Source organism: Monodon monoceros, unplaced genomic scaffold (genome assembly GCF_005190385.1).
Source record: "Monodon monoceros isolate NGI ecotype Baffin Bay Population unplaced genomic scaffold, NGI_Narwhal_1 Super_Scaffold_22, whole genome shotgun sequence".
Lineage (NCBI taxonomy): Eukaryota > Metazoa > Chordata > Mammalia > Artiodactyla > Monodontidae > Monodon > Monodon monoceros.
Genome location: NW_021703779.1, coordinates 104,265,363 through 104,286,879, shown reverse-complemented (window position 1 = coordinate 104,286,879; position 21,517 = coordinate 104,265,363). Strand labels below are relative to the sequence as shown.

The 21,517-nt window shown below is 39.6% G+C and overlaps 1 protein-coding gene across 3 annotated transcripts in view; it reads left to right on the top strand.

Annotated features, from left to right (window-relative positions):
- Positions 1-21,517, top strand: part of TENM1 (teneurin transmembrane protein 1) — a 569,984-nt gene that overhangs the window by 208,171 nt on the left and 340,296 nt on the right. For all 3 annotated transcript variants that reach the window (XM_029240586.1, XM_029240585.1, XM_029240587.1), the window contains exon 4: positions 7,692-7,932. In XM_029240586.1, the coding sequence (XP_029096419.1) occupies positions 7,692-7,932 (241 nt within the window). The remainder of the gene's footprint in view (positions 1-7,691; positions 7,933-21,517) is intronic.

Here is a 21,517-nt window from a genome sequence, read left to right as displayed (position 1 = left end):
TGTTATTAGCTAATTTATTAAATGATTCACTGTCAATTAATTCATAACCCTCCATTACCTACTTGCAAATAAATAATGAACTTGGGGACTGAAAATAATTGAAATACCTACATACGACTTTAGTTTGAGTATAAACTAAATATGAACTTTTAAGGATCATTACTTTTTTATATTTTCTTTTTGATATACTTCACTGACTAATAATGGAAGCCACAGCATCATTGTCAGCATAAGATAAAACAGGGCAATTATCTATTTCATGTTTCATACATAATGAATAACAGAGTTTCCTTCAAGACCATAGTGGAAAAGGCTTTGGCCGACCACTAATTTTAATTGTTAATATCATATATTAATATTTAGAATTTGACATTTAAAATTCCAAATTGTGCCATGAAGTAGAGCTTTTTACCATTCTGCTTAGAAAAATAAATAGGTAATAAATGTATTGGATTCATTTTTCTTTTCTTTTTTTTTAACATTGCCAAATTACTCTAAAAACATAAGCAAAGATGTATTCTTCTTGTATTTTCACAACCAAGAAAATCAGATAGTTTAAACATTTACATTAGTAATTTAAGCAAAATAGCATTTAGCCACAGTCCTCTCTTTTTTTTTTGGTTGTGAAGTCCTAGTTTGTTTGTCTTAATCTATGTCAGAGAGTTGACTGAGTTAACAGACCAGGCATTTATTGGCAGGAATATTGACTATTATGCCTGAGATTGGCTAATTGCACTATGTAGAGCCAATACAGCGTGCAGCACAGTTGGGTTGCCCCAAAAACAGAGACAAGGAGAAATGGATTGCGGGAGGGCTGCCTTGTGGATATTTAACTCTTTGTTATGCTTGTACAACACACTGGAAAACAGGAAAAGAGATTAATGAGACCTAGAAGATAGAAAGTTTAGGTTTTCTGGAGGTAGACTAGCACATCCTTTGAAGATAAGCATCAGCTTATGGAGAGACTGAAGTGCAAATATGTGTTTCAGCACAAACATGTCAAAGGATAGTAGGTGCTTCACTGTTGACCTTTATTTCTAGTGGTTGTAACGAAGATCAACTTAACTGACAAAAATTAATAGAGCATACTCTCTTACTTGCTGGCTTAGTGAGAGGACCATTCAAAGTCCTCAAAGGGATGGACTTTACAATCTCAAAGATAGTACAAAACACTGCAGGGCTCGGGAGCAGGCAGAGGGCAGTAATCCAGAACCCGATTGAAACCATGTAAACTGGATGACATTATAATTTATTATTGTTGGCTTTCCCCGCAGGGCTTCTGTGACTTTCCTGCAGTCATCTGCTTTCATTGCAAATTCTCTCTGTTTCTCTTTCCTTCTGCCTCTTTCTGTTGTTTTCTGTGTCTCACTCATTCACATGCCAATACATACACACAAATACCGATTAAGCATTAGCTATGTAATAGACTTTATTTCTGTTCTCAGTCTAATGGTTTATTTAACTAATGAATCTGCTTTTATTAAAGGTTGTTAGCATATTAATATTAAGGCAGTATTATTTGAGCCAGAAGAGTAATAAGGTATACTTGTTCAATTTTCTTTGGAAAATCAATTTTCTTACCTTCATATTCTTTGAGCCTCTAATAATAATTATAAGGTTAAGAACAGAAATGTCCACAACCAGATACACTTAAGACTAATTTGATGATCCCTGAACACTATCAAGTTAATGGATATTAGCCATAACATGCAAATGTATAAACTATGTCCTCACCGGTTGTGAAAGCTCCTTGTGACAAGTACTATAAAGTAGTAATATATTGATACATTTAGAATTAGTAGGAATAGTTAATATTACTAATAAACCTCTCTTCTTTCTTTTAAACCTGTTTTTTTAATATCCTCTCTCCTTCCTGGGAGGGAGAACAGCTCAGAAAACCAACCCAAGGAACCAAAGGCTTACAATTGGCCTCAAGAGACTTGACATAAGTAGTTATGGCCATAACCCTTGGTGCCCTGATGTTCTTTGCTCAGGTAGATTACTAAGGTCTTCAGAAGTATTAATTAATTTTGCCTTATAAGAGTTCAGAGAGGTGGTTAAATACAGCCCCATAATCCTTTATCCAAAATCTTTGGGGTCCACTTGTTTCAGAATTTAGAATTTTTCAGACTTTATAAAAGCAATGGTATAAATATATACTGTCTGTTGTGCAACCCCTGGATTGGGATGTGGGCCAGCACCTCTTAATAAAATGCATCAGTATTTTTGTAGCTAAAGGTAGGAGAATTCACTAAATGAAATACATAAAGACTGTAAATAACCTTATATCAGTTCTGGTTAGGTTTTCCCACCAATGAGTTAGAAAAAAAACCCCTCCATTTTCAGACATTTTTTCAATTCCAGAATTGCAGTCAAAGCATTGTGGAGCTATCCCTGCTTTGGCCAATGGGGTAATGAAACAAAGACTAAAGTGAGAAAGTACAGACATGTTCTCTGACCTTCTGTGACCTTTTGCTAGAACTGTAGGAATATATGCGCCCCCTTTTGCAATGTATACTGTATAGTGACTTTAGGAAAAAACGTATTTTGGGGGATATTGTCATAGTGTCACTATAGAAAAGAATGATCAATTAATTAATTAAGTACATGGAGTTTAAAAAACTAGGCCTGTGTCCACTTTGGTCAAATTGTTCAAGAAAAATTGTCTATTTGACTTTACCATATTAATGACAATATTTTTTTTAACACCTACCGAAAGTTATTTTGCCTGTACAGTCAGTTCTGCTACAGTGCATGTTTTGAAAACATTAATTTGTTCCCATGCTATCGGTATATTTGAGAACAATTTGAACGTAAGAGAAATTGCATGTTTGCATATGTGCGATCCATCTGTTAAAAATACTAGGTGAGTGCAGGAAACTGCATACAGCAGATAGAGCCATGGAGGAATACACAAAATGCACACATGCTTACATCTGAAACATCCACCAGCTATCTTCGTTCACCACATGTATTAGAAGCCTTGCCCATCCACATCTGGTGTTAGAACTTTCTGTCTGATTCAGATAACCCTCCTTCCACCACTTCACAATAACTCACAGGTTGCAACCCTTCTGAAACCCACTTTCACAAGCACATTCAGATATTGTGCCCAAACCCCATTTTTCCCATAAGCCCCTTACCCATGCATGATTTTGTGATATGCAATGAATTTTCAAAATGCAAACATCACCTTATAGCTGAATTGACCATATGTGTTAATGAAATGAAAGGGGTAAAACACCCTGGCGGATACCTTGAGAAGTTCCCACACAGTGTTTCTGGGCAGATATATTCTAATTTCTGGTGAAAAGTTTCTCTAACACATGATCCAGAAGAAGGTTTGTTTGCAGAAAAAGAGAAAAAAAAAAGTCTATGCATGACAGCTTTCTTCTCCCACTTACCTTTTGACAACAAGGATAATGTTTTTCCTGAAGGCTTATACTTCAGTTAACAGCTCTGCCACACCTAAAATGCCTTGGATATAGAGTTTGGAGGACTCCTACCCCCTCACCCCCCGAGAGATTTTCTTTCCAAGTTATTTTAGGACCTTAAACCTGAAACTGGCTCCCACCCAAGTATATTATGTGAATTAGACCTTTCCATCTGAAAACTTAATTTACTTTCAGAAAGCTTTATAAGTACGTCTGGATACCCATATTTGCATAATCACTACTCCCCCCTTCTCCCTTGCGTCTCTCTCTTGGGCACAGAAATGTATGGTTGCCAGATACGTTTGGAAGTGAGTGCATGTGACTCTTAACCCCTTGGAACTGGTGTTCTAGAGCTCCTGACACTGCACCCTAATGTATTTTTTATTAGTATTTAATGTTGAGAAGTCCCATTTCATGGAGCCCAAGGATTAAATTACTTCATTTGGGAGGGAACCAGTGCATTCCCCATCTTTTTCTTGAGGTGAAAAAAAGAATGAAGCCGAGATGATTTGCATTTCATAAAGGCTTAAGGTCCGGATATATTCCACTCAGTCCAATATTCTGAATTTTAAAGACAGTATTAACAAGTAGGGAAACCTCTGCATATTTAAAATGTGGAAACAAAAATAGACAATAAAATAGTTATAAATAAAAATATACATATATATAATCAAAATATATGTTTTCAATACATATAATCGATATATATAATCATAATGACTATACAAAGCAGTACTACCTGTGGAAGAAATGATATAATATGTTATAATAATAGAATGATTGTACTTTTCAGTGAAGTAGAATTTTTATCATTTTTCATAGTTAGAAAGGAGTTGCAAAGATTTTGAGGAAATCCAACAAGCAGTAAATCCAAATGATAATGAGTGATCCTTTCTTTTGAACAATTGTACTGAACAGGAACTTTCTTTCTTTCGAACAACTGTACTGACGGAAACACCTACTCACTAGGCTAGTAGATGTCACACGTGTTGCTTGGAAGGTGTTCTGAACACAAGACCTAAAACTGATTCCTTTTCTTTCTAACTCTGGGCTCCCACCTTTTGCTTCCCTTCCTTGCATCATTAAGTTCATGTATTTAGGTGACAGATCTGTAGAGTGTGTCACTGCTGCTCTCTTTGCATCTTGGAGGGCATGATTTTAAGCACCCTCTTCAGGGTATCATTGTCCTTCCCCATGGCTCTGGGAGAGATGTCACTGAGACCTCCAAGGGGGAAACCTAGTGCTCTATGAGCTGTCTAGAAATCCAGTGGCTATATCAGAATGAAAGAGCCAAGGGAACCTTAAGGGTGGTTCTCTAGGTCCTACAGACCAGTGAAACACTTTGCTATCAATAAAAACTTTTAGGGAGGGGCTTCCCTGGTGGCGCAGTGGTTGAGAGTCCGCCTGCCGATGCAGGGGACACGGGTTCGTGCCCCAGTCCGGGAAGATCCCACATGCCGTGGAGTGGCTGGGCCCGTGAGCCATGGCCGCTGAGCCTGCGCGTCCGGAGCCTGTGCTCCGCAACGGGAGTAGGCCACAATGGTGAGAGGCCCGCGTACCGCAAGAAACAGAAACAAAAACAAAAACAAAAAAACTTTTAGGGATCTTACTCTGTACCCAGCACTGTGCTCAATCTTACGTGGCATTCAAGAAAGGTAGAAGGTGATTTGCTCTAAGAAACATGTTGTCCCTTTGGGGAGATAGGACAAAAACATGGAATAGCAAGGGAATGTTGTAAAATTACAAACTCAGAGGCCAATTTTATGATAAAAATAGTAAGTGTTGAAGTCAGAGAAGAGAGTCATTTATTTTCTGGAGTAGTATAATGCAAAGAGTTCTGGGCTGGGAATCATCAGACATAGGCAGGCAAATTCATACAAGGCGAATGACTTTGAACAAATCACTTCATCTCTCTGAGCCTTGGGTTCCTCAGCTGTAAAATGGAGAGGGAATGAGGGAGGGCTGAACTAGTGATTCCTATGGTCAATTCCAGTCTCTCTCTTTTTTTTTTTTCTCGACCGTGCTGCGCTGCTTGCGGGATCTTAGTTCCCTGACCAGGGACTGAACCCAGACTCCTAGCAGTGAAAGGGCGGAATCCTAACCACTGGACCACCAAGGAATTCTCCAGCCTTAAAATTTTATACTCCTGCTACCTTCAAAAGACAGTCACTGACATACTACGTCTGAGCACATTTTACATGAATTAAAGTTAATTATTAGGAAAAAGGATTATTATCTCCATTTAACATATGAGGGGGTAAAACTTCTAAACGGTAGAGGCAGAACTCAAACCCAGGCTTTTCGTACCTGCAAGTTCTGTGCCCTTTCCACTATACTGTGCTCACACCATTACACCAGTGTGCATTCCTTTGTAACGGTCTAAGAGGGGAGCAGACATAGAAGCAAATAACTGCAGTGCAGGTGGCGTGTCGTAAGTGAAGAATCCAGAAAATGTGGAGGAATCTGTATCTCTGTATCTTAAGGAAGTAAAGAGAACTTGTATTACAGGGATCTGCAAGACAGTGAACGGAGCATTGGCCAGAGTCAGGAGGTGTGGGTTCTGATCTTGGCCATGCCACTAACTTGCCAAGTGTCTGGACAAGCAATTCTCTGGGCATCAGTTTTCTCATCTACAAAATTAGAGTCTCCCCAGGTGTTTTGGGTTCCAGCATTCAGTGCTTCTTTGAGCCCCAAGGATGGAAAGCATGCTTCTGGTTAAGGTTATGAGTATGAGCCCAGAGGTTTAAAAAAATTAACTAGATGTTAAGTGCTTGTGATGATATTTTTAGTGGATATGGGATTTGGGCTGGGCCTGGAGTAATGGGGGTGATTTAGAAAATTCATGAAGCATTTTAGTTCCTTTTAAATATACAAGGGTAGCTGACTTTCTAAAGGAATTTTTTGTATAAAATGAATGATCACCACTCCTTATCTTTTGTACAGTTGCGTTCATCATATAGCAAGCTTATTTAAAGGGAGAGCCACCTGTACTAGAAAACACAGCCAAGAATTTGTCATGCTCTTGGGGCACTAGTATCGTTTTAAAATACGAAAATGATGCCTGTGTCTTCAAAATTCAAGTTTGAGGTGGAAGGGTTGAAAAGAGTGATTTTTTTTTTTTTTCTGTGATCAGCCACTGCAAAGTGAGTCTCGGCACAAACCAGCTGAGCCCTTTGCTGGGCATCGAAAGTCTGTGGCATTTTTCTGCTTTTCAACTCTCAGTCATTTGGGAGGTGGGACAAAGCCACGCTGTCTACAAAGTTCATCTGGAATATGCTGGTGTTACAAGAAATCACTTGACATCTGCTGTGTTTCTCCCGTGAAAGAGAGGTGGTTATCAACTACAGTAGTGATTTCTTTTCAAAGAGGTTTAATTGGGGTATTTCTCATGGGCCAAATTCTAACTTACTGTGTGTACGTGTGCCTGCCAGGAAAACGGAGGAAAAATACCAAACAATAACAACAACAGAAGTCTGAGGACCGCTGTCCCAGGCTGCCCCCTCTGCAAACAGGCAGAAAGAACAGTCTATCTGCTGCCTAAGCTGCAGCTAATATGGTAGAGCTTCTAGAAGGGTGTGGCAAAGGTGGGTGGAATGTGGACTGTGCTTTGCATGGCCATGGAAATATGTGTAACAACCTGAACAAACTCCTTCTAGCCTCACTTTTATAAGTAGCACTCTGAGTTGGGGGGCTGGCGGAGAGATTAGTCTCACACAGTTCAGTTACACACTTGTGAGCTGTTTTTCCGAAGTATGGATTTGCTCCCATGTAGGCAGGCTAGCATCCTTTCCTGAGGAAAGCTAGAAGGTGGCCTTGTACTTTTATTTGAAGTGTGGAATGATCTTCCTTGCAACACATTTGTCCCTTTCACTGGTGTTTTCCGAAGTGAGACTTTTGCAACCGATGGAAATCGGCTCACTTCTGTTCTGTAATTCAGTGTCTTGTTGATGATTTATTTGTTCAGTAGCAGAAACGATGACAAATTGTGTGAGGCGGCCTCATTTACTTTTGAGCTGCTATAGCCCTGAAGAATTTACATGTAAACGCGACTGTGAATGTTTTACATTTCATAAGCGTGCTGCACGTGTTTTTGTAAGTTAAGTGACATTTTTACAAGTAGACTGAACTTCAGACTCTCCCCCCACCCCACAGGTTATGTTATTCTGAAATCCTGATAAGTCTGCCGTGCTGTTTTCTTGCCTGCCAAGTGAGAGAGTCTGTGTCTATTTTGTGTTTTTCTCCTTCTCTCCTCTTTAGACATGCAGAGCAGCTCACACAACCAGTTCACCTTCAGACCCCTCCCGCCGCCGCCGCCGCCTCCGCACGCCTGCACCTGCGCCAGGAAGCCGCCCCCTGCCGCTGACTCTCTCCAGAGGAGATCAATGACTACCCGCAGCCAGCCCAGCCCAGCCGCTCCAGCTCCCCCAACCAGTACACAGGATTCAGTTCATCTGCATAACAGCTGGGTCTTGAATAGCAACATTCCGTTGGAGACCAGGTACTTGAGCTATTATCGATCCCACTGAACTTAAATATTGGCACAGGATGATTCCACTGAGTACAGAAACGCATAGACATCTGCAGAGACGCACAAAGACTCACACAGATACACACCCAGATGCCTGGGCAAAAAGGCAGACCCCTCCACAGGTACACAATCTAGATCCAGGCACAGCCACAGACCAAAGCAGACGCCTGTGTAAAGAGGAAACCACAGAGGCATCAACACCCCTATGGTGGACACCCACAAAAAACATAGGAAACCAAGCAATTACCCAACTGTCATTGTATCCTCGAAGGAAAAGACATTTGTCCCTTGTTTTCAGATGCTGCGATATTACAGGAAAATCCAGACACAATTGGAGGAACAGCGATAGTTTACATTTTATTTATTTTAAGATTCTTTGACAAAGTAAGGTGCCTTCAAACATTTTTAAAAACGATTTGCTCCATCGGAAGTCCATGTGTAATTTCAAAAACTTGATTCTGCCTTTAGGATGAAGTTTGATCTTTTGAGCAAAAAGTTTGCCTCTGTTTTTCTGTTGCTTCATATATTAGGTTTCCAGATTCCTCCTCAAGTCTTTGTCAGGTGATTAAAGTTCTACTCCTCCACAGTTCTATGTGCCTTGATCATAATAGACTTTAGCACTAGATGCGATTAATTGAGAAATTATTCATCATTTCTAGTTACTCTCTCAAGTCAAAAATTACAACTTTCTATTAAAGTAGAAAAACATTAACTAATAAAACATAGTATTCTGTTATCTTGTTAAACTGAAGGACTTCCCCTTGTCTTCTATATGTCGTCTTTAGATCTACCACCAAAGGTTTTTCTAAATACATTTGTGTGTAAACACTGTGGGTGTAATACATCACTTCATAAGCAATGTCTGGTGTCAACTCTGATCAACTTCTGTCCCAATAATCTGAGAATTGGAATGGAAAGGGGAAGACTAATAAACTCACATTATAAGACCATTTTTCTTTAGCAGCATATTAACTTAAATGCCAACCATAGCATGAGAAATATGTCACCACCAACAAACTGATGGCACTATGGCCCAAACCCAGGAAACTCTATATCATCCCTCACTAACTAGATTAAATAGCTTCATAAACTGATATTTCTAATCTTTCCCAAGAGGTAAAATAGCGGTCAGCACCAACGGTGAAGATAACGGAATTATCACTGTGCTAGTGATAAGGTTTGTGTATCGTTCCTTTTTTTTTGATTTTTAAATTGAAAGGCAGGGAAGTGAATGAAGTGAGAGAAGCAGAGAGCAGTGTATGTCTTCAAGGAGTTTTCACTAACAGTGCTGATTTACTCACTCTTCTTTTAATTCCTTTGCAGGGCCTAGTGATAGCTAAGAAAGCAGTGGGCCAATCTGGTTAACTAGCAATCTTGATAAGCAAACACACTTCTTTCATCTAAGAAGCCAAATAACAGGAAATCTGGAAGGAGGGTGGGGAATGGGCTCAGGCAAATGGGAAGAGAAAACTATTCTTATTTGAAATGTACATCTAGGCATGTTTGTACAAACTGCACCCACGGACCTTCTGTATCTATGCAAGGAATGTATTAATTGGTCTCAGTTTCATAAGACGCAGAGAAGAACATAAGTTTTCATGTGAGACTGAGCAGAGAGAGAGTACCTTTTTAGTACATTTGAAAATATATTCAACGTCACAAAGTTGAATTTTAAAAAACCTAGAAACCCTATCAGCTTGATCAGCAAGGATTTTCCAAATATATCCTTTACAGTGTTCATTTCACATGTAGTCAATAGAAGGTAACTCTGTGAGTACCCTGGCACTTAATTATGAGCTGTGTGACATACCGCTCTGAGCCTCAGCTCCCTCATCTGTAAACATGAATATAAAATTGCCTGTCTCGGGACTTCCCTGGCAGTCCAGTGGTTAAGACTCCGCGCTCCCAATGCAGGGGGCACGGGTTCGATCCCTGGTTGGGAAACTAAGATCCCGCCTGCTGCACAGCGTGGCCAAAAAATAAATAAATAAAACAATGGATATGTAAGCCAGCTATACTTCGATTTAAAAAATAAATAAATAAATAAAAATGCCTGTCTCAACAGATTGTTAAGAAGATCAAGCTAGTGTAACAGAATGTGCCTCATACATCATGAAGCATTATAGAATTTAAAGGTAATCTTGCTCTGCCTACTAAGTGGTTACCTGCTTCTGCCTAAATATCTCCAAAATAAGGAATGGACTCATTCCTAAGGCATTCCATTTCATCTCAGACAACTACCGGAAGAGTCTTATTGAACCGAAATCTCCCACCTCTTAACTCTACCCATTCCTCCCAGGTCTAGTTCTAGGGTCTCACAAAATAAATAAAAACCCTCTCACACCTGACAGCCCTTCACTGTTGCTGATACTTCTCTACTAAATGTTTCCTCAGTTCCTTCACTTGCTCTTCACATTAACTGGTTTCAAATCCTCCATCCTCCATTGATTGAGAATCAATCCTCAATCCTCCATCTAAGGTCTCTTCCCTTAGAACATACTTCAGTCTGTCCAGACTGCTCTTGAAGTGTCACAGCCAAGGTTGAATGCAGGTATAGGTTATTAGGCTCTTTGGTTGAAAGGAGCAGAGGTCATTCAAATTGCCTCAAATAATTGAGAACATCTTTTTAAGACTGTTATCTCTCCCTGGGAACCCAGGAAATACTGGTCAACCCACAAGGAAGGATAAGGCCTATAGATCTCTGGCACCAATAAGACTCAGCAATTCTCTGCAGTTTTGCCACTCTCTGTCTTTTTCTTTGCCCAATAGCTTATTGTCAGCTTAATATTTCTTTTGTCTACCACATAGTTTCTACCTTCTCATAGCAATGTCAGGTTTTCATTGCACTACGTGACTCCAGGTATACTTCCCAGCACCTCTTACTTTATCCCTTCACTGCCTGCTCCATTGCTACCTGCCTAATTCTCCTGCTAGTTCTAGGTTTAAAAACCTAAGAGAGGGGCTTCCCTGGTGGCGTAGTGGTTGGGAGTCCGCCTGCCCGATGCAGGGGGCGCGGGTTCGTGCCCCGGTCCGGGAAGATCCCACATACCGCGGAGCGGCTGGGCCCGTGAGCCATGGCCGCTGAGCCTGCGCGTCCGGAGCCTGTGCTCCGCAACAGGAGAGGCCGCGGGGGTGAGAGGCCCGCGTACCGAAAAAAAAAAAAAAAAAAAAAAACCTTAAGAGAGTGAATTTGATTAGCCCAGTTCATCCCTTCTGTACCAGGCAGTGTTTAAGTTTCTTGGCAAGCCCTGTCAGTTATTCTCTCAGTCAGTTGAGACTAAGGGGAGGGAAAGATCATGTGATTTAAAAAGCAACAGTATGGACACCTATGGCTGCCCCTGAGCAAGAGCTGGGAGCAGATCTGATGTACCTTAGATGGAAGTCTCAGCCGACAATCAACTTGACTGACTCATTCAGGAATTTGTGCTATGACCAACAATCAGATGTCTCCCCTGTTCTAACTAAAAGTTTCTCTTAATGCCGTCTACTCCAATATCAGCATTTTTGGTGAACACATAACACTACTGATACATACCGAAAACATTAAGTAACTAAACTCTTAAAACTTTTAAACGAGTTCTGAGGCTAAGCCACATTTTAGTTATTCTATAATTATAGAGTTGGTGGGTATTTTAATTGTGTGTTTGGAATTGGGAAGATGTAGGTGTAAATAGATTTAGAGGTTTGATTTGGCCTAATTTGATTTCATCTTGTTAACCTGTGGATATGTAGCTGAATTCTAATTCTGCCATCCAAAGTATTGGTTTGGCCAGAAAGTTTGTTCGGGTTTTTCCGTAAGATGTTGCAAACCCGAACAAACTTTTTGGCCATCCCAATATTTGCATTCTATTGCTCTCATAACTGTATCATCTGTAAGTTTGTTAGGTATGTTTTCCTCATTTTTATGTAAGTCATTAATAAAAATGTTATATAGGATAATATTAAGGTCAGAGCTTGGTGGCATGCCACTGGAAACCTCCCAGCAGGTTGACATTTATCCATCAGGCAGCATTCTTTTACTAGCATACAACCCACATTTCTCCATCTTGTTCACAGGCGTATCATGAGAGACCTTGTCAAATGCCTTGCTGATATCCAGATAGAGTACCTACATTTTTACTGATCTGCCAATCCAATAATGATATCAAAAATAGAAATGAAATGAGATTTGTCTAACATGACTTGTTCTTAGAGAATTTATGCTGCCTTCTGACGGTTACTACTTTTTTCTTAAGCGTTAACAAATCATCCTTTTAATAACTGTTTTAGGAGTTTGCACTCAATCAACATGATGTCTCTTGCCTAATCTAAGGACGCCATGTGCTTTCTGTCCCTTTTCAAAACCAAAGCCAATACTAAGGTCTCCAGTCTTCTGACATATGTCACCCATACCACAGCCCCAAAACTTTAGCAACTATGACTGGGCCATCCAATCCACAAGACCTCTCACCACTCTGCAATGTAATTTTAATTCATTTAGAACAGTTGAGTGCCTTCTTAGGGACACCTTGCCTATCTTAGGCTTCGATTTATGGTTATGATATTGACTACCCCTTTAAGTCTAGAATCATTCTTTTTCACAAAAAAGATACAGTCATTCGATATTATTCCATGAGGTGCATGTCTATCCTATCCTTGCTCTTCTTGCTCTAAACGTATTTTTTAAAAACTGTTCTGTCGGGCTTCCCTGGTGGCGCAGTGGTTGAGAGTCTGCCTGCTGATGCAGGGGACACGGGTTCATGCCCCGGTCCGGGAAGATCCGACGTGCCGCAGAGCGGCTGGGCCCGTGAGCCATGGCTGCTGAGCCTGCGCGTCCGGAGCCTGTGCTCCGCAACGGGAGAGGCCTCGGCGATGAGAGGCCTGCGTACCACACAAAAAAAAAACAAAACAAAACTGTTCTGTCATCTTTAGCAGGTATTTTTCAACCTTTAGGGTCATATTGGATATGAATCTTCTTGGCATTTTTTTTCACCACGCCCTCTTCTATTTATTTATCCTTGATTTTCATCCCTTTATTTCAGTACATGTTCTTTAGAAATCAAAACTGGATGGAGAGCACCCAGTGCAGGCACACTGGTTTCAATAGTCAGCAAAGCTCCCCAACTGACTCTTAATTCATCTCCCTTTTTTAGAGCGTCTCCGGGCGTGGAATCATACCTACTTCACTTTAGATAACTGCTTTCCTAAAGTCTAGGATTTTGCTTCATAAAGTCCTTATGAACTCTCAGCTAAAATGGTTGCTTTCTCTGAAGGTTTCTATTGCCTTCGACTCACCAGTTTCTCTTTTTTAGTCAGTGAGAGAAACAAATATCCTTATCATTTTCTCTACCTTCTGGGAGGTGGAGTTGTCAACAGTGGAGATTGAAAACTTGTCAGATGTTGGCCTTTAGTTAAAGGATACGTCTGGTGGATGTCTATGGAGCTGAAACCACTCATGTTTACTACACTTACTCTTAGAACACTTTTGGAGCAACTGTGTTGGAGCATCTCTTTCCTCCATCTGGCCAAGTGGCTTATTGTAGACTCCCTGATCTCTTCACCAAAATGAATCCTGCTTAAAGGTTTTGCTGTGATATTCAATACTAGGGAGAACTTGGATCTGATATTAACATCACCACTTCAACTCACAACGACAAATCAGAATTGTGTGGAGGAGTCAGCCCAGAATAATGGGTAGCAACTATCTTCATTGATTTTTAGCATATTCTGACAGATGGCTGTAGCTTGTTATGAGGCTAACTGCCCTTGGTGGCTTTAGGCCAGTGTGACAGTTAACGGGAGCCAATGGGTTATTTTTACAAAAGAAGAGCCAGGGCCATTGGCGGAGGAGGTGTTGACAAGGAATGGAAAGGGAAATGAAATCTACATGACCAATGCTTGTTACCAGACTTATACAGCTAGTGTCTATCTTGGGGAAATAAAAATCATTTGGAAGAAATATTCATTAGTGGTGATGGCAGTGATTTAAATATCTATGGGATAATACTCTTTAAATAGTAAGCCATAAATGTAAGGTCTCTAGTGGTAGTTATCTTTATTTTATAGTACTACTAAAATCTACCTAACATTTATAAGTAGGTTTTCTTTTTTCCCTTAGGGTGTTTGCTGTGGAAAAATAGATTCAGTGATCATTTTTTTCCAAGCTCAGAATATACATATTCAGTGCTTAGATCCAACAATATCGCATGCTTGAATCCTTTAACAGCACTGGGGTTAGCAAAATCTATCTTCAGCCACAGATTTAAAGATTCTTTTTAAGATAAGAAAAGACTTCGTAGGACTAATCTATGACCTATAAATCCTGTTTACTACAGATGAACAGGAATCAACCAAGCTTTTCAGCCTACACCAAATGATGGATGTGGGATATGTTAAATTTACGTGAAGGAGAACTCTGTAGCCTTTAAAATATATTTTACATATTGAGAATAACAATATATCTATAGTAGTCTATTGCTCTTGGACAGTGAAGAGCAATATTTTAGAGATTATCATGATACAGTCTCTAGTCACTTTGGTAGTGATATTATTTTTTTAAATGCTTTTGAATTGACTATAGTTTCAATTGAAAATTAAAACCATAGGCAAACATAATGTGTTTCATTTTATAAAGAAAAGGAATTTAACTATAGGTGAGGTGAAATCTGGTTTTAATATGGAGAATATTTATTTAGCAATCTAAATGTGAATCTGAACAGATATTTTTAAGGAATTATAAAAAATGAGTTGATCGGTGAAATATATAAGTATAGCAAACAAAAAATACATTTTAGAGGAATCTCTGTACTAACCTTTTTGCCCTCCCTCATCATATATACTTCCCTATCCTGGGTTGTATGTTTAAACAAAAATATCCGGTTTTGATCCAGAGACAAACTAGTTCTTCATTGACTACAAAGTTATTTATCCAGTTAATCATAATAAATATTTTCATTGCCATGTCGAGTTAATAGATACTTGTCTGTTATATTTTAGTAAAAGTATAAAATATATTTGAAGTAGCAAAAAATGATTTTCCTGTCAATTTTTCTCCTTATTTTCTACAGAGGGGTGCGTGTGTGTGTGTGTGTGTGTGTGTGTGTGTGTGTGTGTCAAAGACATTCTACGAAACATCTCCCTTTGGGAAAATTCAGCTGTTTTTTTATTAATTCCACAACACAAAAATGTTTGTAGCTTTAAAAGCAAAAGACAAGATCAGGTTAAGTCCTGAGGTCTTTGAAATGTCTCTGCAAGAATTGTGAAAGTGTGGTACTGAGTATTCCATTTAAAGAACAGGAAAGCTCAAAAACAATTGCCCCCTTTGGCGAACAAATAAGCAAATAAACAGTAACATCTGCTTCACCATTCTGTTAATTTTTTTGGTGTGATATCTGAAGGTATAAGAATGTGTACAATGTGAATATTTTTAATGAAAAACGGTTCATTATAAACACTATGAGGAATTAATTCTAGCATGGATGAGTTTTAACAAACTTTGACCAATACTTACTGAGTGCCCATCATGTACCATCCACTGTTCTAGTTGCTGGGGCTACATCAGAGAACAAAATAGACAAAATCTGTCTTTATGGAGTTTACATTCTAGTGGGGGAGACAGTTTTTACCCTAAAATGTTGATTATATTGAGACTAATAATACTGTAGGAATTGTGGCCTGGCTAGATGTAATATGGGAGACAGGGGAGAGGGGACAAAGATACCTCTTAGAAGTCTTCTTTTACCTGCCTTCACTTCCCCACAGCAACTTTCATAGAATTGCCCCTTATCTGTGGTCTCATAGCACCCTGTTCATGTGTCTGTGAAGACCTTATTCCATTGTATATTTGCACTCGAAATACTTCAGTTACTTGTCTTTATTCCCCGTTGCAACGTGAGTGAAGGACTATGCCCTTTTTTTACTTTGACTCCTTAGTTCTTGGCTTATATAGTTCAACAAAATTTTTATAGGGTATATGGATAGACTGATAGAGTAACTGAGCAAGGAACTACAGATGGAGTAGATTTCTGAAATCAGAAACAGTAGTTTGTAGAAGCAGTGAGTTTTATTTTGTAAACAAGTATGTGGGACATCCAGTTTGAAATGTCCAATATCTAATAAATAGCTGCAAGTATGGATCTGTGTCCCAGGAAAGGAAGGAAAATGGAAAACGTTTTTCTACTACCACTTACCGAATGCTTTCTGTGTGCCAAATATTGTGCCAAGCCATTATCACATTTATTCCAACTTACGGTTTTTAAAACTGAGGTTTATAGAAGTTGAAAAATGTACCACAAGGTCACCAGTTAGTATGTAATGAAGCCAGCTCATGATAGATGTGGATAATTAAGAATTTCATAGGTAGACATAATAACTGAATTTCCGTGAATGATGGAGGAAATACTGAAAAGCCTATAGGAGAGTTTAGTGTAAGAAGAGGACAGTAAACCAAACCGTGGAAACCCTTTTTGGGAGTCCATGAAGGAGAGAAAGCCAGTACAGGTGACTGAGGAGTAATCATAGAATAGAACAAAACCAGGGAGAAGAAAATTTCAAGGAGATAGTGATCATGATTTCCAAATGTCTCAGAGGAATTAAATAGGATGTGGATGAGAAAACATCATTGATTCTGTCCATTACAGGCTTCTTGATTTTTAAGCAGCTAATTTCAGTACAGGGGTAAAATTGAAGCAAGACTGCAATGGGTTTGAAGAATTGGTAAGAGGGGAGAAAATGGAAATAGAAGGTAGAGTACTGTTTTGAAATGGAACAGTAGATTGAGAAGAAGCTGAATCTGGGTAAAACGTCCTTATAAATTGGAAGGAGGAAAAAGAAAAGGGGAGAACTACATTTAATAAGGAGGTACACAGTAGTCACCAGGATGGTGATGTGATTGACAGAAGGAAACCTACAGACCAAGTTAGAGATCAAGTTTCCTTAATGGTAAAGAATATGGAAACTTGCAGAGATGATCACATAATGATGAGGAAAACTGCATGATCCCACAGTGGTACAGGCATCCTGGGTTGCCAAGTCTCAACAAGGGCATACAACTGATAATGACACTGCCTTTGGGGAATAATGCATCCCTTAGGTGCAAAAAGTTTGTCTTTGCTAATCTCATACTAGAGGGAGGTATTATACCCTGCTTATTTAAAGTTGACTTTCAAATATAAGTCACATTTCCAAGGGCAAGCAGCTATTATTGGCCAACCCAAGATTATAATTCAGACTTCTGGTCTCCACCTGGCACATACAAAACTCTAGGCAGTCCCCTGTTGTTGATGAAGGTACTCAATAGTGACGTATGCCCAGGGCCTCATTGATAACATAAATGCTAACTTATGACTATTTCCGATTAAACTATCAAAATATCAAGTACGATATAAAAATAATATCAAGATATCATTGATTCTTTTCTTTTGTGGCATTATATTAGTCTCCTAAGTAAATTGATTTTCTTTTCAAATAAAATATTTGCAATCTGCTATTTCCCCCACCGTTCAACCTTTCAACTAAAATAATTGGTTGGTTTTGGTCTATGACAGTCAGATCTTTCAAATCTGTCACTTACCATACTGAATAGTATCATTAACTTAGTTTTATAACACCATGGCTGGTTGCTTTTTAGTAGATACGCTTGTAGCTAAATACTTTTCCTTATTTGTAATACTCAAAAGACTCAGATTTTAGATTATTGTATATATGTGCATGTGTGTGTGCACACACATGTAGGCATATGTGTATATATAAATATGTATGTATAATTATCTACTGTCCAAAGTCCTTTCACTCGTTATCTCATTTTAAACTCTTAACAACCCTGGGAGGTAGACATAATAGAAATCATGCCCAGTTTAAAAATAAAGGAACTGGGTCTTGGGAAATTTTACTCACTTCTCCCCGTGGCAGTTTTTTACAAGATTTGGAGCTACAGTGCAAGTCTCCATGCAACCAATCCAATATTCTTTGTACTATAGCTATTTGCCTCTGGAATATAAAGAACCCCAAGTCATCCCTTTTTGTCTTTTGGTGAATATTTATAGTTCAGTTAAATTTCCCTGCCTGGAGACATAATCTAGGTTTTATTCTATTTATATTAAAATCTTGATGAGCCTAAATGCCCAGAAAACTGGGGGTTCTGGTTAATTGGATTTGGTGGTTAGCTTAAGGTTAAATAGAACTTTTGAAAAATTACCATTCTTGTTGAAAATCATTCTTAAATGTGAATCTACTTTCCATTTTAATCCAAATGATCATAATTTAAACTTTTATAATTGAAAATCTCACTGTAAGTGAGGGTTGTCATTTTGAACATGATTTTTTATTGTACAGCACTCTAGATGTAAAAGATATTGTAGATAGGACAAAATGTCTAGCAGTCCCGGGATATCCTTTGTAAATTTTGGATGGCCTCTTGTGAGTAGTTGAAAAAGCACTGAATTTAGAGTTAGAAATCATGAGTCCAAGTCCAATTCTGCCACTAAATAGTTGTGTGACCTTGATACTGTCTCTTTCTCTTTTTAAAATTTATTTATTTAATTTATTTATTTTTGGCTGCGTTGGGTCTTCATTGCTGCGTGGGCTTTCTCTAGCTGTGGTGAGCGGGGGCTACTCTTCATTGTGGTGTGTGGGCTTCTCATTGCGGTAGCTTCTCTTGTTGCGGAGCACGGGCTCTAGGGCATGGGCTCAGTAGTTGCAGCGTGCAGGCTCCATAGTTGTGGCTCGCGGGCTCAGTAGTTGTGGCTTGCAGGCTCTAGAGCGCAGGCTCAGTAGTTGTGGTGCACGGGCTTAGTTGCTCCGCTGCATGTGGGACCTTCCTGGACCAGGGCACGAACGCGTGTCCCCTGCATTGGCAGGCGGATTCTTAACCACTGTGCCACGAGGGAAGCCCCAATAACGTGTCTTTCTTCCTCCCAACTTCATTTTACTCAACAGTCCAGTGAGAGAATAAAGCTAAATGATATTTGAATTCGTTTCTGGCTTTACTAACTGTTATTCTATGGCTTTTGCCTTCTTGTCATTTGCTCCTTGACTCTACTGAGCTTTCCAGTTAGTTGGATTCTAATTAATCGCAAGATTACTAATTCTAGGTGAGGTCCCCAAACAAGTCAGATAAATTTAAGTTGAGAAATCATGATTCCTTTCAGGATTTCCAGTAGCCAAGAGGAAATGAGGAAAACACTATATATCCCTGTGTGTCAGAGGATAGCGATAATGACAGGCAAGTATAATCAAGAAGGCAGTCTTAGGCCAATGCAAGACTAGTCTATGATTCCGTTTTGCCTGATACATAATTGGTGTTCAGTAAAAGTTTGCTGAATAAATTAATTTAAGAACAAAACCCTTCATAGAGAAAGGATGCAACACCTTATGCAGAAATTTATCTTGCCTTGGGTCATATTGTGAAGCAGCAGTAGTTTCAATATTTTCTTTCATATTGTCATTCTCTGTCTAATTGTGATATAAATATAACTTCATTTTTGTGTTTCTTATTCAAAGGTAAAAATACAGTCTGTTTTGGGTTTAAGTTCCAATCAGCCACTTCTGTATCGCATTGTGTAAATTCATGATAATTTTTTTCTGTGTAGTGACAACAATGCAGAGAGAAAATAGGCTCAGGTTTAATAATATATTTGCCAAATGGAGATGTATGTTTAGAGGTCAGAGAAGTACATGAAATCACTATACTCTTGAAGTTGGTCTTACCTTGTTGATCTTTCTGTGTTGTCCCTGAATAATTAACATGAACCAATCTTTCTCCTTTGTGCTCTTCAATCCGCTCAGCAGGGAACCAGGGAGAGAATATTTCTGTGGAAGGAAGACCTGGTTTCCACAAATTCTTCTATGCTCAAGTGGGAATATAATCACTGCGTTTAGAGCATGGCACAAAGCTGAATTTGACTGTTTCTTAGGTGGCCTAACCTGAGGGGAGTTAATGCTATTTCAGTTGCTGTGATTATTATATATTGTGCATGTTTGTTTTTTTAAAATTTATTTATTTTATTTTTTTTTGGCTGCATTGGGTCTTCGTTGCTGTGCACGGGCTTTTCTCTAGTTGCAGCGAGCGGGGGCTACTCTTTTCTGCGGTGCGCGGGCTGCTCATTGTGGTTGCCCTTCTTGTTGCAGAGCACGGGCTCTAGGCGTGCAGGCTTCAGTAGTTGTGGCATGCAGGCTCAGTAGTTGTGGCACGTGGGCTGTAGAGCACAGGCTCAGTAGTTGTGGCACATGGGCTTAGCTGCACCGCGGCATGTGGGATCTTCCCGGACCAGGGCTCAAACCCATGTCCCCTGCATTGGCAGGCAGATTCTTAACCACTGCGCCACCAGGGAAGTCCCAACTGTATATGTTTTAATCAGTAGTTCAGGTTTTGGATTTATGTCTCATGACAAGTTCATGAGGGGTACAGTTTGAAAAGCAATTTAAAAAAATTGAAAGTAGAAAATGTTTTCTATTCTCCATATTTCATAAAGATTTCTTATTTGGTCAGCAGCGTAAATGTTGGAGGTAATTATGAGTGAGTTGTATATGCTCTCTGGCCCTAGGGTTCAGGATATTTGTTTGGATAATAGAACAATCCCAAGTGCAGGTAGTCTCAAGGGAGGAACGGCTGTGAGCTTGGGGAGAAAGGCAAGAAAATCTTTCTCTGAGAGTCTTTAAAGAATGACAGATTCCTTCCCATAGGGACATGGAATACTTCAAAACTGCCTGTTCCAATCGGAGGAATAGTTTTCAACGAAGGTTTCTCAGCCTTGCCCCTGTTGATATTTCAGCCTGGATAATTCATTGCTGTGGGAGGCTGTCCTGTGCATTATAGGCTATATAGCAGCAACCCTGACCTCTACCCATTAGATGCCAGGGTCCCCGCTCCTCAGTCATGGCAACTAAAAATGTCCCCAGACATTGCCAAATGTGGGCCCATTTGTCCCCAGTTGAGAAACACCCTTTTAGGTTAATGGTTAGACGAAATCTATTGTTTCCTTACCTGCTCACTTTACTCACCCCTCTTCAGACTCTTGCAATTTCTTTTTTCCCTTCCCACCTTCCCCCTTCCTATTCCTTTCTTCTTAAGCCTTTGTTGGAGGGTTTAGATAATTCTCCAGTCTATAACATAATTGGGGTTGGAAACCGCCGCTATAGATTCAATGTTTGTATCGCCCCAAAATTCACATGTTGAAAACTTAACGCCCAAGGTGATGGTACTAGGTAGGGATTTTCGAGGTGATTAGGTCATGAGGGCAGAGCCCTTGTTAATGGGATTAGTGCTCTTATAAAAGAGAGCTTAGATTGCTCCCTAACCCCCTTCTGCCACGTGAGGACACAGCAATAAGTTGTCAGTCTGCAACCCAGAAGAGGGCCTTCACTGGAACCCTACCATGCTAGCACCCTGATCTTGGACGTCCAGCCTTCAAAACTGTGAGAAACATATTTCTGTTTGTTATAAGCCACCCAGTCTATGGTATTTTGTTATAGCAGCCCAGACGGACTAAAACAACCACTAAACTAAATCCATTTAGTCAGTCTATCATTGCTGACTAATAGCTAGACAGCCGATAACAAGGGAGGCCAGAGTGACCCC